At 54.6% G+C, this 19,081-nt stretch overlaps 8 protein-coding genes across 8 annotated transcripts; 2 read left to right on the top strand and 6 right to left on the bottom strand.

Moving 5' to 3' along the window:
* Positions 1-625: 625 nt before the first annotated feature.
* Positions 626-1,775, bottom strand: DICSQDRAFT_171599 (uncharacterized protein; the record flags this gene model as incomplete). Its single annotated transcript, XM_007367269.1, has 5 exons — positions 626-960; positions 1,038-1,158; positions 1,226-1,346; positions 1,410-1,635; positions 1,685-1,775. 5 exons carry the CDS (start codon positions 1,773-1,775, stop codon positions 626-628), a joined length of 894 nt encoding a protein of 297 aa, XP_007367331.1.
* Positions 1,776-2,702: 927 nt separating this feature from the next.
* On the bottom strand, positions 2,703-4,585 carry DICSQDRAFT_148200 (uncharacterized protein; the record flags this gene model as incomplete). Its single annotated transcript, XM_007367270.1, has 5 exons — positions 2,703-3,064; positions 3,135-3,373; positions 3,512-3,731; positions 4,127-4,200; positions 4,581-4,585. The coding sequence occupies 5 exons, from the start codon at positions 4,583-4,585 to the stop codon at positions 2,703-2,705; spliced, it is 900 nt and encodes a 299-aa protein (XP_007367332.1).
* An 807-nt stretch (positions 4,586-5,392) lies between these two features.
* On the bottom strand, positions 5,393-8,721 carry DICSQDRAFT_181651 (BRO1-domain-containing protein; the record flags this gene model as incomplete). Its single annotated transcript, XM_007367271.1, has 4 exons — positions 8,346-8,721; positions 7,775-8,286; positions 6,569-7,723; positions 5,393-6,514 (listed from the first exon to the last, which is right to left on the bottom strand). Exons 1-4 carry the CDS (start codon positions 8,542-8,544, stop codon positions 5,393-5,395), a joined length of 2,988 nt encoding a protein of 995 aa, XP_007367333.1. The 5' UTR covers positions 8,545-8,721.
* A 134-nt stretch (positions 8,722-8,855) lies between these two features.
* Positions 8,856-10,209, bottom strand: DICSQDRAFT_88632 (ATP synthase F1 gamma). Its single transcript, XM_007367272.1, has 6 exons — positions 10,023-10,209; positions 9,879-9,963; positions 9,412-9,819; positions 9,245-9,362; positions 9,074-9,192; positions 8,856-9,020 (listed from the first exon to the last, which is right to left on the bottom strand). Exons 1-6 carry the CDS (start codon positions 10,164-10,166, stop codon positions 9,004-9,006), a joined length of 891 nt encoding a protein of 296 aa, XP_007367334.1. The 5' UTR covers positions 10,167-10,209; the 3' UTR covers positions 8,856-9,003.
* Positions 10,210-10,358: 149 nt separating this feature from the next.
* On the top strand, positions 10,359-11,972 carry DICSQDRAFT_88633 (eukaryotic translation initiation factor 2 beta). The gene is made up of 4 exons (XM_007367273.1): positions 10,359-10,716; positions 10,775-11,089; positions 11,159-11,450; positions 11,519-11,972. The coding sequence occupies exons 1-4, from the start codon at positions 10,411-10,413 to the stop codon at positions 11,686-11,688; spliced, it is 1,083 nt and encodes a 360-aa protein (XP_007367335.1). The 5' UTR covers positions 10,359-10,410; the 3' UTR covers positions 11,689-11,972.
* A 152-nt stretch (positions 11,973-12,124) lies between these two features.
* On the bottom strand, positions 12,125-15,074 carry DICSQDRAFT_156036 (catalase-domain-containing protein). The gene is made up of 17 exons (XM_007367274.1): positions 14,784-15,074; positions 14,638-14,730; positions 14,513-14,573; positions 14,417-14,457; positions 14,283-14,355; positions 14,182-14,222; positions 14,076-14,128; positions 13,977-14,017; positions 13,791-13,913; positions 13,624-13,724; positions 13,430-13,568; positions 13,308-13,376; positions 13,149-13,255; positions 13,057-13,091; positions 12,824-12,988; positions 12,655-12,758; positions 12,125-12,572 (listed from the first exon to the last, which is right to left on the bottom strand). Exons 1-17 carry the CDS (start codon positions 15,046-15,048, stop codon positions 12,371-12,373), a joined length of 1,713 nt encoding a protein of 570 aa, XP_007367336.1. The 5' UTR covers positions 15,049-15,074; the 3' UTR covers positions 12,125-12,370.
* Positions 15,075-17,025: 1,951 nt separating this feature from the next.
* Positions 17,026-17,727, bottom strand: DICSQDRAFT_156037 (uncharacterized protein). The gene is made up of 4 exons (XM_007367275.1): positions 17,565-17,727; positions 17,474-17,508; positions 17,402-17,422; positions 17,026-17,347 (listed from the first exon to the last, which is right to left on the bottom strand). The coding sequence occupies exons 1-4, from the start codon at positions 17,610-17,612 to the stop codon at positions 17,119-17,121; spliced, it is 333 nt and encodes a 110-aa protein (XP_007367337.1). The 5' UTR covers positions 17,613-17,727; the 3' UTR covers positions 17,026-17,118.
* A 443-nt stretch (positions 17,728-18,170) lies between these two features.
* Positions 18,171-18,938, top strand: DICSQDRAFT_64192 (uncharacterized protein; the record flags this gene model as incomplete). The annotated part of the gene is made up of 3 exons (XM_007367276.1): positions 18,171-18,330; positions 18,399-18,721; positions 18,786-18,938. The coding sequence occupies 3 exons, from the start codon at positions 18,171-18,173 to the stop codon at positions 18,936-18,938; spliced, it is 636 nt and encodes a 211-aa protein (XP_007367338.1).
* Positions 18,939-19,081: the final 143 nt, after the last annotated feature.

Genomic DNA, 19,081 nt, shown 5'->3' on the forward strand with positions numbered 1-19,081 from the left:
CTCAGAGGGATTGAAAGCCATGGAAATTGTAGTGGGAGACAGAGCGGTAACACATGAGCGGCGAAGACCTTTACCACGACCCTCGGGTTAGACTTTGCGTCGCATTTGACTTATTTCGTGCGTGCCGACGTGGCCAGCGATGCCGGATAGGTTGTTCGGGAAAGACTGAAGGGAAGACCCTAAGCGCGAGTGGACCTATACGAAGGAATCCTGGTGGCAGACTGGAGAGAGGTGGGGACTCATGAACTCGACCAGTCAGGATGTCCTCGGAACTTCCCCACAGCTTAAGTTCTATTTTGTCGATGTTCTATATGTCGATTAGTTACAACCGCCAATACGACATCCGGCTGCCTGTGCGTGTGTCCACGTTATTTTCACAGAAAGGGGTATCTCGTAGAGTATAGAGACATCATACCACGGCTGGATCCTGACGCAATCACATCAGCACAATTCTAACTTCATACCGCACACAGGCACTGGAACGTATCCATTCATTTATGCCCGTGGCACTCCTATTATGGACATTATACGTTCCACTGTCCACACGAGGCCCCACTGGCCGCTACCACAACGCCAGTCAGTCTGATGTCCAACAAACACTGCTTGAGGATTGTACACACCAACATTAGTTCGCTTCCAAAGGAAGCTGCGCGACCGCGAAGCCGCTCAACATGTTTTTATCGCCCGGCGTGTCCAGCCCACAAACCACCACGACGTACGCGGTCCCCTGAAGGTCTAGCGGGACCGTCGTCTGCCCATCCTCCTGCAGCACAGAATGCTCCACCTGCAGGCCATCGAACCACGCGGTGTATCGCGCCAGCCCGCAACTCTCGTTGGAATCGTTGTATGAGACGGTGACGCTGGAGCCAGGGGTGGGCGAGGCGTCGGACAGCGTGAGCGGGGGGAAGGCTTGAACCTGGAGAGGGGGGTTGGACGATGGGCAGTTCGAAATGAACGTCGCTGTGGCAGATGTATGCGCATACAAGCATATGCGTGAGTATATGATCCACCGTCGACGAGTTGGAAGTGGCTCTCACAGGTCAAAGAATACGCGGCATCAATGGAGAGGGGCGTATCGAAGGCCTCGTTCCAGGGCGCGCGGCCTAGCACGGCGGAGTTAACCCAGGACGCTTGGCGCGCCTCGACACCCAAGATCGCCTGGAAGCGAGGGAGTGATGTCAGCGGCACGCGCGCGGATATGGTTATGTGCAAGGACAGGACATACAGCACCATAAGTCAAGACTTCCTTGTCCGAGAGGAGGCCGCTGGCCCCTATGTACGCCGAGGTACCGACCGACTCGAAGATCCCTGACAGCGCAGCAAACGAAATTGGGCTGTCATACGGACTATGGATTCAAACGAATCCTCGGGTCAGACGTCAGATATCGAACGGCACTGCGGAGACTCACAAGTCGTACTCGCATCGCGCCACCGCGTCGACGCCGAGAACGACCTCCAAGATCTTCTCGTGCTCTCTCTCGTGTTCCAAGATTTGTTCATAACGTCCGTGGATTTTACGCGAGAGTCCTGCGGCTTCGAAATCGTCGTCGCTGTACTTCGTTAGGGCCCCGGTATAGAACGCATTTTCGAGGTGCTCTAACGTCAACGCAAACTGAAGCAGGCTGATGTCGGATTCTGGGAGCAGTGAGTAACAGAGTCGGATGAGATGCACGGGGACACTCACGGGACAAGGTCGGTGCACCAACTGCGCTGGCGATAAAGGCAGCAGCGGACACTGCGCCGAAAAACAATCTGAGGCGGGGCGTGGCGACCATTGGTACACTGAATTTTGATAGTGTTGCTGGCAGGCGGCTCTAACGAGTGCCACAACCCCCAGCCCTTTTATGAGCATCTGCTACCATAGTGCGAGTGCAACCTACTTGCCAAAGCAGGACAGCGGTGTCAACCCGGAGTTTCGATGGCGGCCTCAGCGGGAGCACATCGGTGGCACAGGAAGTGACCAACGTCATACGGTCTCAGTCCATGTAAGTATTAAGAAGAACATAGAACGGAACCGTGCTGAGAAGTGGCAGGAGGTGCTCCAATATGGTTGCTCTCTGAGTTGTCATAAACAAGCGCTCCGCGTATGCATCGAGGAGAGATGCCTATGCGCGTCTGGTACGATGTCTAGTCCAGATATGTCGAAGTCGGAAACCCTAGAGGCGAGTTGCTTGCACACGAGGGGATAGAGACGGTGGACGTAGTGGATAAAGAGACAGAATGCACATCGAGCGAGTCCGAGCGTCGGCGCCTAAAGCGCATAACATCATCTTCTAACATGATGTAACTGCTCTCCGGACATCTTCGCACGCACGCTGGTCTTGCTCTGCTATAGGATTTCTGTATGCAGACCGTGAGGCAGAATTCTGGTGCAAGTGATGACAAGAGGTGATCCGGCGCGTAGTTGATGTACGCGATCAACGACTCAACACTTTCGAGATGACGGTTGGCGGACTCTTGCTTTACAAGAGGAAAGACAGTGCCGGGCTTGATGATTATCCACACACAGCGACGATCTGTTCAACGGATACCATTGCAAAGTAAGTCCGTATGTGGGCGCTGTAAAGACCGTCAAATATTGTGAACTGGTCATAGTCATGTACCCGAAGCGACGATCTCTTGAAAACCCGACACCCAAGCTGGAAGCCATCCCTGCAAGCCCTTCGACGATGCACATTCTCGACTCCCTCCGCCCCGGCAGCCTAGTTCGAAGAAGGCCCAGGATTTGACGCATACGAGCTAAAGACGAAGTCGACGTACGTGAATGCGCTGAGGAGATCGTTGTCCAAATCGGTGGCAGTAGTGTTAGACACGAGCGCAACATAGGACAGTCCCTGCAGACCCGCGGGGACAGCTGCCACCATGTCGTGGCGGACGTCCGTGTAGAAGACAGAAGGCCCCGACAGCCAAGCGAGGTACTTGGGTTCAGTGTAATTGAGCCCGGAGACCTGCACCTTCACGAAGCTCCCGGGATCAGGCATGGTGGTATTGAACGATAGCCGAGGCAGTCCGTGGCGGACTGGGAGATCGGGGTAGTCGTCAGGGCAGCTGACGATGGAGGGCTCTGTATATGCGCATCTCGTCGTGAGTACGAAGATTACATTCACTCGGAAGGGTGTGAGATGGCAGCTGACCTGCGAGAGAGTAGGCTCCGACCAGGCTGAGAGGGGTCTCGAACGGCCCGCTCCAAGGTTCTCTCTTGAGGACAGCCGAGTTAATCCAGGCCGCTTGCCGAGATTCCACCGCACCGGCAGCCTGCACGATCAGTGACGATTGAGGTCGGCGCGGCGACTGCAAGAGACATTCAAAAGCACGTACCCCCGCGGCAATTATGTTGTCCACGTCCTGATACAACATCTGCGAATACAGTGCTCTCGAAGCCGAGCTGGCGGAGAATACTCCCGACGCTTGCACGAAGACCGACACATTAGCCAATCCAGAGCCGCTATGTCGCATATACAACTGTGTCATTGCTCTGCAACCGAAGCGGGAACTGTCACGAACAACTCACAAGTTGTACGTGCATGGCGAGAAGCTGTCATTGCCTAGGGCGGATAGCGTCGTCGTCGTATGTGTCAGCTCATGCATTGCGATTTGCTCGAACCTCCCGCGGACCCAGGGCTCAAATCCAGCGTTGCTGAAAGCCTGATCGTCGAAATGCAGAAGTCCCTGCTGGTAGAATGCGGTTTCGACGTAGTGCAGACTGAGGGCGACTTGGAGGTACTGCGTGTCTGTGTCCGATGGAAATTGTTCGTTAAACCCTGCGATGTAAGTTGTAGCGAAGAATGCTGACCGTTAGACGTGTTGTTCCCGAACGCAACGGCTGCCACGGTGGAAGTAGCCGCGAGAGAAAAGACGACGAGTTGCAGTCTCTTGAACATGACTGGCTTCTGCTAGATACGATGCTTGGGTAGGATGTTGAGGAGAGGAATCACGTTCGGGGAGGGGGGCAAACGCAGGGGTGCGATGCATGACAATTGACATTTTATATTCTCAGGTGGCCGACCAACGCGAACCGGTGCTAAGCAAACCCTGCTCAGTACGGTAAGTGGTTAACCACGTTTAGACTTACGGTCCATGTTCTCGTTCGTCGTCACAACAGTTCCGATGACACCCTAATCATGACGTACACCGGGTGGATTATGAGCAGTCAAAAGAACCAAGTCAGACGCTTTCACTAACCAGATCAGCAGTTGTATACTGATACTAGTCACGGGTGCTGTGAGAAAGACGCAGTACTCGGCAATAGTACTGGATTATATCACGAAAGAACAACAAAGATACGGGCACACACGAGACAGCAAGAGACATCTCCCTGAGTGGAACAGAAAGAGGACATACTGTTACAATCTGAAAACCCTAGAGGCGGGTTGCTTGCACACGAGGGGGTAGAGATGGTGAACGTAGTGGATAAAGAGACATAATACTTAATGTACATCGAGCGAATCCGAACGTCGGCGCCCAAAGCGCATGACATCATATTCTAACTCACAGACGAAATCTATCAAGAACTTGAAGGCGAGAACCCAATTTAGATAAGACACGAGAAGACACTCACCGGAACGAAAGAGCGAATCAACTGCATCGCTGGCGAGGAGAGGATGGACACTATACCACGGAGCAACCTGGAGTCGCGCTTGAGCAAGTTCTGGTGACATACGCAATGCTATAATTGTTGCGAGGTGATATCTGCAACTCGCCGCATTCCATTCAGTGGCACGCTCGGATAGCGATCATTCAATAAAGAGGTGTAAACCGACTCCGTCCTGTCGAGCAGACGAATGCAATCCACATTCACAAAAGTGATGGCATCAGCGGGTACCTCGTTGGGTGGTACCGATGCGAAACGTAGTGAGACAGGCCGGTTTGTTTTTGTCTCCGCGATAGAAAAGGATTGCATCAAGAAGAAATAGATCATGATGGGAGTCTGGGAGACCCAGAAAATCCTCCTGTGGCCAGTCACCGAACGGGTCGGTGGACTCGGCAAACCCCGTGGGACGCTTTCCACTGCACTAAACGCCCACTTCCGACCAATTTTCTTCGTGCGGTTAATTTCCGATGCATGTGTTTATGTAACCCCAAGAGTATCAAGCAGGACGTGGGCATAACATCCGGCGAGGATTCGCATGGCGACTCTCGCGCTTCTGCCGATCCAATATGGACCTGATGACATTAGAGACAACAAGCCCGAGGAGAAGGGATGATACATCATTACATACAAGAGTCCCAATAAGAACTTGGGCACTGGTCATCTGCGTACATGCAAACATACAACATCTCGGGCAAGGTGCTGTGTGCACGAGTGGAAGCCCGGTATCTATATTCTCAGCTACCGAGTGGACACCCCGAACGATGGACTTCATCGGCTGTAACCCTGAGGGTACTCGTATTGTTAAGATCCCTGTTGCCCGTAGCTCTGATAGTAGTAGGGCTGGTTCTGCTGCTGCGACGGCGGTGGAGGCGGAGGGGCCGGAGACGAGCCGTACTGCAACTGGTAATTGATTGGCGGAGGGGGGGGAGGCAATGCGGACCCGCCTGGAGGTGGCGGCGGAGGGGTCTGGTACGTCCCGTACTGCCGTTGTGACGGTGGCGGTGGAGGGTACGACTGCTGTCGCTGCGGCTGACCATACGGCGACTGTGGCTGCTGTCCATAGGACGGGTAGGGTTGCTGTTGAGGTGGCGGGGGAGGGCGTGAAGGAGGTGGCGAAGGGGCACTCGTGTTCCCAAAAATGCCGAGGGAGGCGTAGGGGTCGTTGGGCGGGACGGATGGTGCGTAGGAAGGCTGGGAGGAAGGCTGAGTCGGGGGCGACGTAAGGTACGGCGCCGAAGGTTGGGTGTTCGCCGGTGGCGGGGGGAATGTCCGAGAAGGCGCTGTTTGTGACGGCGGTAGAGGAGCATAGTGCTGGGAGGGTGGAGGCGAAGCCCATTGACGCTGAGGAGGCGGTGAGACGGAACCGGCGGCACCATGGAGATTCATGGACGCCAGCGATGATTCCAGCCCCGTGGAGGGTTTAGGAGGAGGCGGAGGGACCGGTGGCTTGTTCCCATAAGACGGCGGCGAAGAAGCCTTGGGTATTGTTAGCCTCTTTTCCGTTTCCGCCTGAGCCGCTAGGGCTTCGCGCTCAACGTTGCGCTCTGAGATGAAGGAGTTGGCGTTTCGCTTGAGCACGGCGGTGAGCTCAGTGAGCTCAGTGTAGAACTGGAGGCCCTTGGCTAAACCGTCCCGGACCTCCATGTACACATCACGAGCACGGGAGAATCGACGAACGGTGTCCTTCTTGCGCTTTTCGCGTTCCTCCCACTTCTTCGCGCCCGGGCCGCGACCAGCCAGGTCTCGTAGACCACGCCAAAGCACAGTAAGCTCCTGTAAAATGACCTGCTCATGGTGGACAGTGGCACTGAGACGCTGCTGGTAGGGACGGAACTTTTCTAGTTCTCCGGCGAAGAGTGTGCTCTCGACGCCAGTGTTGCGCTTGTTGAGCAAGAGCAAGTGGGAAACATCGTCTTGTTGAACCTGCAATAGGTCAATTCGAATGTACTACACTCACGTAATGTAATAACGGCGTACCTTGTCCTTGAGATCCTTCAGGACTTGTCCGCGCTCGTGCTGTATCTTGTTCAGCCGTCCCAGCCGCTCCTCAATCTCATCGACGAATTGTCCGATCTTGAGGCGCTCCTCCTCGTCCTTGGCCTCGCTCCCTACGTCCAAATCCAACAGATTCTCGAACCCAGCACCACCCCTCTCAGTACTCGCCCTGAAGACGTCCTCGATTTCTGGAGACAACAGCAGTGCAATCTCGCCCTTGACAGACTCCCAAAGCTTGACGACCTGCTGATCCGACTGCGCAGCCGCGTCCAGTGCCGAGAGATGCGCCTTGAGGTCCTGGCGGAGAGACTTAGTGAGGGCTGCGGAGGGCGCCTGGGTCCACAAGTGGTCGTACTTGACACGCATCGCTTCGCATTCCCTACTCTCCTTGTCCAAATCGCGGCTGACGCCATCAAGCTCCCTGCGAACGACGTCCTTCATGCGCGTGAGCTCCGCGATGATCCCTTCGACGCCTTCACGCTCCTCCATGACGGCGATGTCCTCCTTCCACCGGCGTACCTCTACAGGGAGTTCGGCTTCGCCCCCAACGCCGCCCTCTGCAATGGCCTTGTAGCGGACGAGGCCCTCCTTGATCCCGAGAGCGTCAAGAGCGCTCTTCACTTCCACCTCCGCGTTGTCAGCCTTCTCCACCTCCCCACGGACGAGCTTCGCCTTCTCCTCAGAATATACACTCGCGCTCTCGTGCACGCTAAGCGGGATGAGGCGAATGAACAAATCAACGCCGATGACCTTCTGCACGTCGGGCGACGCATAGACTTCTTGGATGGTGATGGGCGTCGCGACAGCGGCCTTCTCTATCTGTGGCAGCGTCTCCGGGGTGGGGAGGACTGCGTTGTAGATCAGGTCGTTCTCGCGCTGCGCTTCGTTCTTCTTATCTGTAATGAGCGCAAGGTGGGCCTTGGTGAGCTCCTGCAGCGCGGGTCCAGCGTCCGGTGGGAGGTTTGGAGACATCTGGGTGACGAAGAGCGAGGCGAAGGAGGACGCTGTCCGGTGGGCTTCCTTAGCGGCAGTTTCTGCGACGGTGAAGCGAACCAGAGCATCGCCGTGCTTTCCCGCTGTGCTGTCTGCGAGCCCACGGTAGTATTGTGCCACTGATGTGAAGTACTTTGCCTTCGCCTATATACAAGTGAGCGCCGGATTCCTGGAGTCGCGGCGGAAGGATCGCACCTGGATAACAGTGACCCAATTCCTGTCAAAGATGCCCTTTCCCATGAACTCCTTCACCTCCTCGCTCAGAGCCGTGTACATGAATGCCGTCTGGCTTGCGATCTTCGCCACCAGTGCATTACTCTTCTTCTCGTCCGTGCACTTCTCGAAGAACACCTCCGTCGCCTGCGCCAAGATGATCCCCACCAAGAACTTGATCACTTCCCGGCTGAGGTCAAGCGAGGGCGCGTGCAGGAAGTTGTCGTTGATGTACGTGAGCATACCGGCCGTCGTTCTGAAGTAATAGAATGCGCGTTTAAGCCCCTCCGGATCCGAACGATTCTGGGAGGCCGCGATGGCGGAGTGCGTCGCCGCGATCTGAAAGATGATGGAGGCCTTCTCATACGCGATGGACGTCTGGGTCGTGAGCTTATTCGTGAAGGCGTCGCGCCATGGGAAGTTGACTCGGATTTCGGAGAAGCGCAGCTCGAGGAGCTCAAGCTGTCCGAAGTACTTGTGGAGGAGGTCCTTGGCTGTATGAGCAGGTGAGACCTCCGTGCCGCACATCCCCAACGATGCTTTGAGGGCGTACCGGTCATGTCACTCCCTGCACCCTTCACCGCATCCTGCCTGCATCTCTGCAGGTTCGCGCACTCCGTGGCGTAATTGTCTGGATCCTCGCCGTACGAGTGCGCTATCGCATTCCGGATCGGTCCTGTCCAATCCACCTCCTCCGTCGTCTTCTTCGGGATGGATATCATCGGCGAGTTGTGGGCCGATATGATAGACATGGTGGGAGTCTAGCCGTGTCCAAGGTCGTAGTCACAGACAAGGTGCAAGCCACAGCCCTTCCACCCTAGAATAGCCGCGGACTTGGGCTTAGGTGAGAGGACTAGGAATTAAGTGTCGGGCCACCTCTGAACTAGACAGCACAGTCACTGAGTTGAATCAAGCCTGGCACGACGAAGTTGGTGGTAGTGTTCGAGACGAATACGCGCTCCGAATGTCGCGCATCGCAGTGCCTGGTGCCGCTCACGTCACCGGCACCGTGCGACAACAGTGGACTATCTCAGCACGCTTGTGTCTCAGATCTCAACATCTAGCGAGCAAAAAATTGCAGGATAACTTTACCACCATGCAGTGCGGCATAGACGTTAGATACTAGTATTGTAAATGGATGTATGGAGATGACATGAGCGATCCTGCATCCCAGTACTCTACGACTACCGCGCCTGCCGACATCCGCACGCTCAGAGCGCACTGGCACCTGAAACAAGCAAATTAATAGACAGGAGCAAGAAATGTGCCAATGAGACTTACCAGTGATGATGTCGACCAGCTCGTTCGTGATAGCGGCCTGGCGACCACGGTTGTACTGCATGGTCAGGCGGTTGATCATATCCGACGCGTTCTTGGACGCGTTATCCATGGCATTACGACTGTACCTATGTCAGTATACATTCATGTTGAGTAGTCAGGCTAGAACCATACCGAGCGCTCTGCTCGCAAGCGTGTGCCTCGACAAGGGTTGCGTAGATGGCGTTCGCAAGAGTGAACTCAGCAAGATCCTTCGTCACGTCATCCTCCATCTCGTATGCCTTGAAGCCGGCTAGAGTGCATTTAGTGAACAGTGACCGCATGATTCCAAAGTGACTTACGCGACTCCTTGAGGAGGTTCTCGGGGTCGATCTCGACCACAGCAGACTCGTACGAGATAGCAGAGACAAACTTGTTATAGACGATGGCAATCTTGTCGTACTTTACGTCCGAGGTGAGGATGAGGTCTGCGACACCTGCCGCGTCGGCGAACGTCGGAATGTCACGGCCGATCTGATTGAAGGTCAAGACAAGGTTCTTGGGCAGCGCACGAGAGAGCTGGGCCTTGGACTTGTCACCAATGACCATGATGGGCGACTCCTCATCGACCTTGTCCTTCTCCGCGAATGCGCGACGGGTAGCCTTGGACACGGAGGAGTGGATACCACCGCAGAGACCCTTATCAGACGAGATGACGATGAATAGCTTGCGCTTGCCAGCCTCCTCAGCACCAGTGTGCGCGAAGATCTCTAAGACGAGCGTAGGTCTATTTGCGCCGTGTTTGTGGCGAGAGCGTGAATTGACACACCTGTGTTGGCAATCCCATACTGCTTGCCCGCCTGCATAGCACGCTGCGCCTTCGCGAGTTTTGTCGACGCAATCATTTTCATGGACTAGAGATGCCAACAATGTTGTAGAGGGCGCCTTGGTGCATCTCGAGGCGGAAACACACCTTCGTAATCTTCTCAATGTTCCTCACGGACTTGAGACGAAGCTCGATCTCACGAAGGGTGGCCATGTTGCGGGCCTGGGAGGGCGCCGCGCCCAGCGCCGGGGGCTGGGACGCAATACGACCGAGCGTACGCCGAGCAAGCATGTTGGAGAAGGAAGGGATGAAGGAATGGTGGTCGTCGTTGTCCGCGCTGTCGACGTCGACTTCGGAAAATGGCGGGTGCACGTTTCAGACGGAGTGTCAATATTGAGGAGCTCAAGTGAGGTAAATTGACGCGGAGCGTAAACTAAGAGCTACACAGAGTCATCGCACTCATCAAGATCTACTACGAGCTCGCCATTCCCTACGTCTTCTGCAATCTCGAACTATAGCTTGTGATCCACCTACGATGTCTGAAGAGCCCTTGTTTGATCCTTCGCTGAAGAAGCGCAAGAAGAAAACCGTTGCGTTCTCTGAGGACCCTCTCGGTGCTGATGCCGACCCCACTACTCCTGCCCCCGTCGAGATTGAGAACGTCACCGCGAACGGGGATGCCGTCGATATGGGGCCGACCACTATGCACGAGCAGATGAAGCAGAATGGAATCACTGGCGAGGGATTGGATGATGGGGAGAAGAAGGAGGACGATGACTTCAAGGCCATGTTTGGAGACCTGAAGAAGAAGAAAAAGAAGAAGGATATCCCTCTTGATCTTGTAAGCAGAGTGTTCACGCGTGTTTCCATTGAGGTATTGATGCTTCCGTCGCTTGCAGGAGGCTGAGGGCTCGGGCACAGCCAGTCCAGTCGGTGTAGCTGCCTCGGAGGATCTCGATTTCTCAGATCTCAAGAAAAAGAAGAAGAAATCGTCCAAGAAGGCTGCGCTCGATTTGGAAGCGTTTGAGAAGGAACTGAACGAGTCCAAGACGAAGGATGCGGACGAGGATGAGGGTGGAGAGGAGACCCAGTTACCGGAGCTCGACGAGGCCGAGCTCGGAGATGATCCATTTGCCCGTGGCGGCGAAGGCGTGAGCCTTGACTCCGGCAACGAACCATGGCTAAAGAGCGATCGTGACTACACCTATGAGGAGGTATATATGCTGGTCTCCTTCCACCCGGCCATAGCATGCATCAGCTCATCTGTCTCTGTTTGTCCTTAGCTGCTTCACCGGTTCTACGGCCAGCTTCATGCCTCCAACCCGGCCCTCCTCACATCCGCCGGAAAACGATACACCATTGCGCCTCCGCAAATCATGCGTGAAGGCAACAAGAAGACCATCTTCGCCAACGTTTCCGATATCTGCAAGCGTATGCACAGGCAGCCCGAGCACGTCATCCAATACATGTTCGCCGAAATGGGTACCACTGGCTCCGTCGACGGCTCAGGCCGGCTCGTCATCAAGGGTCGCTTCCAGCAGAAACAAATCGAGCACGTTCTTCGTCGTTACATCGGTACGTCCACTCAGGGACAATTATCCCTCTTGACCTGCGTTTTAACCACTTTCATTACTCTTGTACAGTCGAGTACGTCACTTGTAAGACGTGCAAGTCGCCCGATACGCTCCTTTCGAAAGAGAACCGTATATTCTTCATGTCATGCGAATCATGCGGATCGAGGCGGTCCGTCAACACAATCAAGACCGGTTTCCAGGCACAGGTCGGGAGGAGAAGCAAAAACAAGACCGGTTAAGGGACCGTTTGGTGTTGTGTTGTATACACTCCATGCATACTTCCGAATATCACATTGTATCATTACACACGCTGTGTACACCAGAGTATGTATCGCATGGACTCCCATCTGCTTGTATGTCAGCTGTTGGAGGTTTACTGAGCGAGCTAGAGATGTGGTCTACATTGCGACGACGTCTGCGGCGAGAGACAAACAATTCGTCTTCGCAGCATCGCCTAATTCCTCAACATCCAAATCAAATTAGGACATTACAACTGTTTCATTTACAATACATAGCGTCCTGCACGACTGTTCACGCACACAGCTGGATTTCGAAATCATCGCCTGAACCAGGGTTGGGCGGAACATCGAGCCTATAGGCCGAGGTCGGCATCGTATCAACCAAATATCAGCAATTCAACTCAGTGGTCCGACTGTGTGTGTGAACACTCATGCAGGGGCTTGCTGTCATGGAAAACAGCTGTATGAACTAACACAAGTTAAACCAGCGAAGCGTATTACAGTTAGGAGGGCACGATCATAACTAATTATAGTAAGGGAAGATGGATATTTCGTCAGCTCCCAAATCGTATCAAGAAATCTTCTGATAAGTAATCGTTTCTAGGACTTTGGTCCAGGCTCTCGCTTCCAGAGCGACAGTTGCGGGCTCCAAACTCAAACAAAGCCACTCCCGATGGCACACTCAGTAATCGAGCGTAGAGTTCCGCGTGTCCTTGGTAACGTTGAACCACGTTGGGCCGTCGGGGAAAGTGAGCGGGGTGACCGTGACCCCAACGCCGTCCGCAATGGCTTTGCCGAGGGTCTCGTTGGCATGGTAGAAGAGCGAGGCCATGCGTTGACGGACGCTCTCGGTGGGAGCGGCACCAAGATGCCCTACGACGTTGCTGCGCAAGTGAAGAAAGGGAGAGCATGCTCATGTGAGATGGGAAAATCCGAGGGAGCGATAGCTTCGAGATGCGGACGTACTCTATGAGATTCTGCTGATCTTGGGCAGAGAGGCTGTTCCAGAAGCGGCGCGGCCAATCGAAGTCAATTTCGGTCACCGCAGAAAGGCTTGCAACTGCTCCACCCTGCGCATACAGCGTGGCATCAGACCGGATTTCACACCATGCCGTATCGTGCAAAGAAGACTTACGGTCCATTGCTGGTGCGTCTCATCAACGTAGGGCCGAGGAGGCAGATTAATTTTTTGCAGGGTCGAAAGGTAATTGGGGCGCGAACCCTGGTTGCCATTGACATTCATGGCACCATCGCGCTCAAAGTTGGCGACGGGATTAATGGGAGCGTTGACCGGGATTTGCTATGGTAGTAAAATGCGGTAAGCAGACGTGATTACAGCACGAAAGAGCGGTCGACGGATGAACCTACCATGTGGTTGACACCCAGGCGGTAACGGTGGGTATCTGACACAAGAAGGACGTTGAGCGGCTACGGCCCATGTGGCATGATAGCAAACGTACCAGGGTAAGAGAAGAGCCGCGCCTGGAGGACGGGGTCGGCGGAGGGTGCCCAGCCATCCACTGCGTGAGAAGGCGTGAAGGCGGCCTGCTCAATCTCCGCGAAGTAACTTTGGCGAGATTTCAGCATCGGAAGCAAGCCAGAAACGATCATAACCTTACTTGTCAGGGTTCTGCGTGAGGTAGAACTTTCCGATCTCAGTCTTGGGGACATCATCAAAGCCCCAGTCCCTAAGCAACATCGGTTTGACACCTCGCGGAAATGGCAAGTTATTTTCACGCACTTGGTGAGATCGAGAACGTTGTACTTGAAGGTCTCGGCCTCCTGAGGAGTGAGCACCTGGGCGTACATGGTCCAACCAGGGTATGTGCCGTTCTGGATGGACTCGTAAAGGTCCTGGGTCGCGAAATCGGGGTTCAAGCCTGCAGGCACGTTGTCAGTTGATTTTCCACACGTAGTGGGTTCATGGGAGCTCACCCGCAATTGCAGTCGCATCCGCGTTCGTAAAGTTCCTCACGCCTTGCATAGATTCGGCGTACAACTTGACATATACCCATGAACCGTCCTGCTTCACCCATCTGAGACCGGAAGTTTAGCAGGCTGGCCGTGATGGTACGGCGTGGGATGACTAGCTAGGGACGCACCGATAGGTATGGCCAGTCCAAGCATGCATATGACGGAAGCCATAAGGCGTTCCGAGGTCAGAGAAGAGACGCATGACCTGGTAAAGCGACTCGGGATTGGAGCCAAGGTAGTCCCAAAACATGCTGTTTCGGATAACGTAAATCGAGGAGGAAGGTAAAATCAATTACTGCAGAATGCAAACATACTCCTTGTCACGCAAATGGCTCGCCGGGTGGCGCTTCTGAGTCTACGGAAACAGGCCCATCAGATAAATATAGAAGGATATCAGAAGCCATGCGACTGACGTGGATGAAGTGCGGGAACTTAGCCGGATCCCGAATGAAGAAGACGGGCGTATCTTTTCACTGATCAGCGTCGCCTATGGCGGCATAGGGTCCAAGAGTCGCTCACTGTTCATCACAAGGTCGAGAATACCCTTCCTGGTCCTAAACCTGCGCACATGGTTGTGAAGTGTTGAGGGCGAGCCGCCAGATTGCAAGCGCAGGGCTTACTTGATAGCGAAGCCGCGGGGGTCGCGGGCTTCGTCCGCAGAACCTGACTCACCGCCCACAGTACTGAATCGGACTGCGAAATGGAAGCATCAGTCGGCGGTATCAAAGCCGTAGGAGTGCGGGAAAAGACGCACTTGTGATTGGCGTCCTAAGACCATCTTCACTGAGTAGGTCCCTGCGAAGGTTGTTCATCAGCATCCCGAATGTCAAGAATACGACGGCAGCTGTACATCATAGTGTAGTTCTTGGCAAACTCGGCATTCGTGGCTTCAAAATAGCCGTGGGCACCGGCTGCCAGTGCAACCCGCGGTCAATGACTACAGCGATAGAGGCAAATGAACAGCCTTGTACGGACCACCACGAGCATGAACGACGCGCTCAGGGATGCGCTCACGATCGAACGACCCAAAGAGCTCGAGCAGATGGGTGTCCTGCAGCAAAAGCGGACCTAAACCATGATCACATCAGGATCTTCGCTTCGCTCAGCAATGTATCACCCACCGTCGGATCCAATCCGCACATACTGGTATGGATGGGGGTAAGGTGAACCGTTGTCCAAAGTGTAATCGACTTCGGTGGCATCTTCGCCGGAGGTCTTCTCCTGGACGTTGAAGCCGGTGTTCACATCGAAGTTGAACGATTCGGCCTGGCTCGGCGGAGCAGTGTCACGAGCAAGACCGGGGGCATCTTGTCCCGGGTACCAGCCGTTCACGGCGGTGGTCACCGACACAGTAGCTAGGATGATGCGGAATGCGGGAGATAGCATGACGGTCCGTGCGCGGCACTGGCCAGAAGAGGCAGAGGAGAAAGGCTCGGTTTGAGGGTGGAAAAAGTGCACGAGCTACGGCAGATCGTTCGACTCCGATACTTTATACCTATACCCCGTACCGGTCGTCTATGGTGCGAAGAGGATTGGCGAAACGGATTGGTAACCTGAGTCCGAGAAGACCTCTGAGGAGACATTACCGTCATCAGCACATTTTGAGCCGGCTGGTGGCGACCAGGGTTGTGGTAGCCAATGGGACCCATTGGTTGAGTGATGACTACAGTTTGCGTAGCATGAATTCCGGTTGCTGGTGTCTGGATGGTGATTAGAAGTGCCGGACTGGGCGGGGATTTGGCCTGTTCGTTTCCTTTCTCGGATGAACCCTGCTCGGAGGGACGCATGCACCATGCTCGTCCAGACTCAGCCGTAACGCCACAACCGATACTCCAGAACGCTTAAAAGTCTTTCAAGACGCTGCTAGTACATAGTCGTTATTACAGCCTCGTCAGTAAAGTCATCATCACTAGTCTCGTGACCAGCCTGGTCATGAGACTACGCAGCACAATATGCACATGTAAGATTGACCCAGAGCACAATGTGGGGCCATGTCACAGCATGATATCGCACGTGTCCTCGGCCAAACGACGATTTGGCATGGACTAGGCAGGGAGGTCGATGCGTATTTTCGTATAGGCTCGGTCCCCTCCCCGCAAACAGACGAAGACCGTAGCTTTGTACCTAGGGCACCCCGAAACAAAGTTACGGTCACCGTTTTGTCAATGCCCCTTGTCGAGCCTATGCAGATTTCGCACATTTCCCCGCCAAAGCGTAACAGGAATGGCACGTGATGCCCCACATTGTGCTCTGGCCCCTGGACCAATCTTAGCAAGAAAAGCTTCAGCGCACATGACCGCACCTCAGGAGAGCACGCACGTGTAAGCGAATCGTGAGTCACGGTTTGAGACGTACAAAGCGAAGGTCTATAGTTTAGTATCTCCGGCGCCGGAGGATGAACGGAGGTTCCTCGCCTCCATATGAATGAGAGAGGGTACTACCTCAAGAACAACTTGACCATCGGAAGAGGCTGCACAACAACCACCCGAGGCGACCTGTCGTGAGGCATCAATTGTGCAGCATGACAAGGTCCAAATCGCGAAGGACGAAGATGAATTGACGTGCCGCCGAAGAATGGGTGCGACGCGTAAGCGTTGGACACTAGTGGACGAGCGGCGCCGATGTCGGGTGCAGCTGCACCCATGTCTATCGCATCTCCCGAAGTTTTGATGGATCGGCGTGGACTTTTTCGATCGGTGTGGAAAGCGACCCAGGCAATCATAGAGATCCACTTCGAATTCCGCATCATCACAAAGCTGGAGGTTTGTCGACTTGACCACGAACTGTTCCAGGGGTACTTATGCCTGCGGGGACGAAAATTTGAGTGCAATCGGTAAAGTTGCATATGATATTCTTAGAATCAGCAGCTTTTCCACGATTCGAGATCGAAACAGGATGACCGAGGATGTGTGTAAGTAGAACAATCCTGGCAACCACGCTTCGTTTCGCTGGGCTGACTACGTGCCCGCAAGGCCCGTAAGTGGAGCAGACAACAACTGGCGTGTTCATCACGTCGAGGATTTGGATCATCGACGTTCTCGCCAGAATACACTAGTAAGCCTAAATACGGGTCAGCACCGAAATCATTCATGTGACTATGCAATGCCAGGTGGATTGGACTACGCACCGTATACTGTCTCCCTGAAAAGTTCTCATGTAAGCTCTAAGTCCCAGGAACACAGAATCGTGCTGGACTGTTGAGAACCGGTCTTCCGGCCGAGGGTCGTCTCCGCCGTCAGGACGGTTGGGTCACTCAACCTGCCCAACCCTCCCAATCTGGAAGGCATGATCCGGTTAGGTCCATTGAGTAGACTTTCCGACCGGCTTGTCACCGCTCGAACGCATCAGTCTCATTATCAGACGGTGACCACAATGGCGCGAGGGATGATCATCTACTGGGAAAGGTGCCAAGGGGCTAGATATGTATAAGACGAAGAAAAAGAGGGATACCGCAAATCACTCCGGCTTTGTCCTGCTGGCATCCCCGCCATACAGCGTCTTCCGCCCCCATTCGATGATACTTCGATCCAGCTGTCTTGCGCCACGGAATACCGTCTCGATTTGAGAGTTCCACTGGCTCTGCAGCGCCGTGACAAATGTCCGGTCGGGAATACGCTGTGAGGCGGGTACAGGGGCCGGAATGTCTGCGGCTGCGTTCACCAACCGCTCAGAAAGACGATGTAAGCTGCAGTACGAAGTGAGCGTCCAGATATGCCTTGGGAGGCCACCACAAGCGTACTCTGCCTGGTGATGTTGTGTCCTGCAGCGAGATAAGCATAGAGTTATGCGCGCACAAGAAACTGTCGCTCACCTTGTTGTTATCATCGCGGAGAAACCATAGTATACCTAAGGTGCACATGAGCTCACCGGTCACCAGTACTCAGAAGACACCAAGGACGTACACCGCCCGCCACTAGAGCACCAGATGCCGCTCCCACAAGAAAAGACATCGTTCAGGACTCTTGAAGAGGGAGTGTAGATTGCGTTTAGAGCAATAGTCGCCTGGCGACGGCGAGAGACATGAAGAAACGGGACGAGTTCAGTACTGACAGCGTCGATCAGCCGTTTGGGGTTAACAGTTTCAAATTGGGGTTACTGAGCAAAAGTGAATATGATTACCGCCCGCGCCCAAAGTGCCGAAGATATTGAGCGCCGTCCTCGCCTTCGCCGCCGCCATCGTTGCCCTCATCGCCCTCGTCGTCCCAGACGACCCCTCACCACTGCTTAGGCTGTGCAAAACCTGCAGAGCTGGCGACACAACCCTCTAGACTCGCTGTGCAATAATGTCCAAAAGTTGGGAATGCGCGCTGGCTCTGCGAAGAGCAGCCGGCTGTCGCAAACGGGTGTCAATGCCTCCGTGTCCGTATTTCTCTCTATTCACTAGTGTGCGTCAACCCATGGTTTCTCTAGCTGCCAGGTTGCCTTTGCGTGCCATGTCGTCACAAGTCGCGCAGGCCCAGGTGGCTCCTACGCAAATCACGCCGAACCCCGAGCTTCTCCCTCGCAGGATGACGGAGCAGTGGAAGAGGCAGGATGACGGGCTCGTACGGCATCTGAACGACGTATTCTCTCCACTGCAGTTTCCGCCGGAGCTTGCTTCTCGAATATTGACACATGCGAGTCATCCCGACGCTGTCCGGAGGCATAACGCGAGGTTGAGTTTCGTAGGTGAGTACATGCTCTTCACCGTTTTCCCATTTCATGTTGGCGAGGCGCTGATGCTACGGTGTGTACAGGACGACGTGTTTTACAATCCTACTTACTCATGTTCATACACTCGTCGCCGGCCCTGCAACCCGAGCATGACTACGAGAAGCTCGCCCTCCGTGCCCTCAACACGTACACTCTCGGCGAGCATATTGCACCGAATTGGCGGCTTGGGAAAGTTATCAAGTGGAAGCCGATGAATGTCGGAAACCTGTCAAGACCCCTCGGACCTGATGCAGATGTCCCTGCTCCGCTAGCCAACGCAACGGGCGATGCTGTGCGTAGCATCGGTATGTACAAGGTGCACGGGACAACGGTCGAGGCAGTAGTGGGCGGCGTATTTCACCAATTTGTGAGTGTTTCCTTCCCGGACGCATGACTGCAGCATAGCTCATGCCGGTACATCTGATGCGCAGGGCGGAGCTGTCGCTCATCGTCTTTTCCATACTCGACTGCTTCCTCATTTGTGCATACAAGGCAGCATGGAAGGTCTTCATGCAGCATACCATCAGCACGCTCTGGAGGTTTGCGAGAAGATGGGTGGGCGCACGGGGCCGCTATTGCGGTGAGAGGACGGCGCGTTGGTTCTAGGTTTCAATAGTTATCTTACCTGCACACACATGAAGTAATCAATGCTCTGCGTCTTTCATGCCCTCCTCGAATCTCCTTGTGCTCGCAGGCTTCCCTCGCCCACAGCCCAACATAGTATCTG

This window comes from Dichomitus squalens, assembly GCF_000275845.1.
Source record: "Dichomitus squalens LYAD-421 SS1 unplaced genomic scaffold DICSQscaffold_24, whole genome shotgun sequence".
Classification (NCBI taxonomy): Eukaryota; Fungi; Basidiomycota; class Agaricomycetes; order Polyporales; family Polyporaceae; genus Dichomitus; species Dichomitus squalens.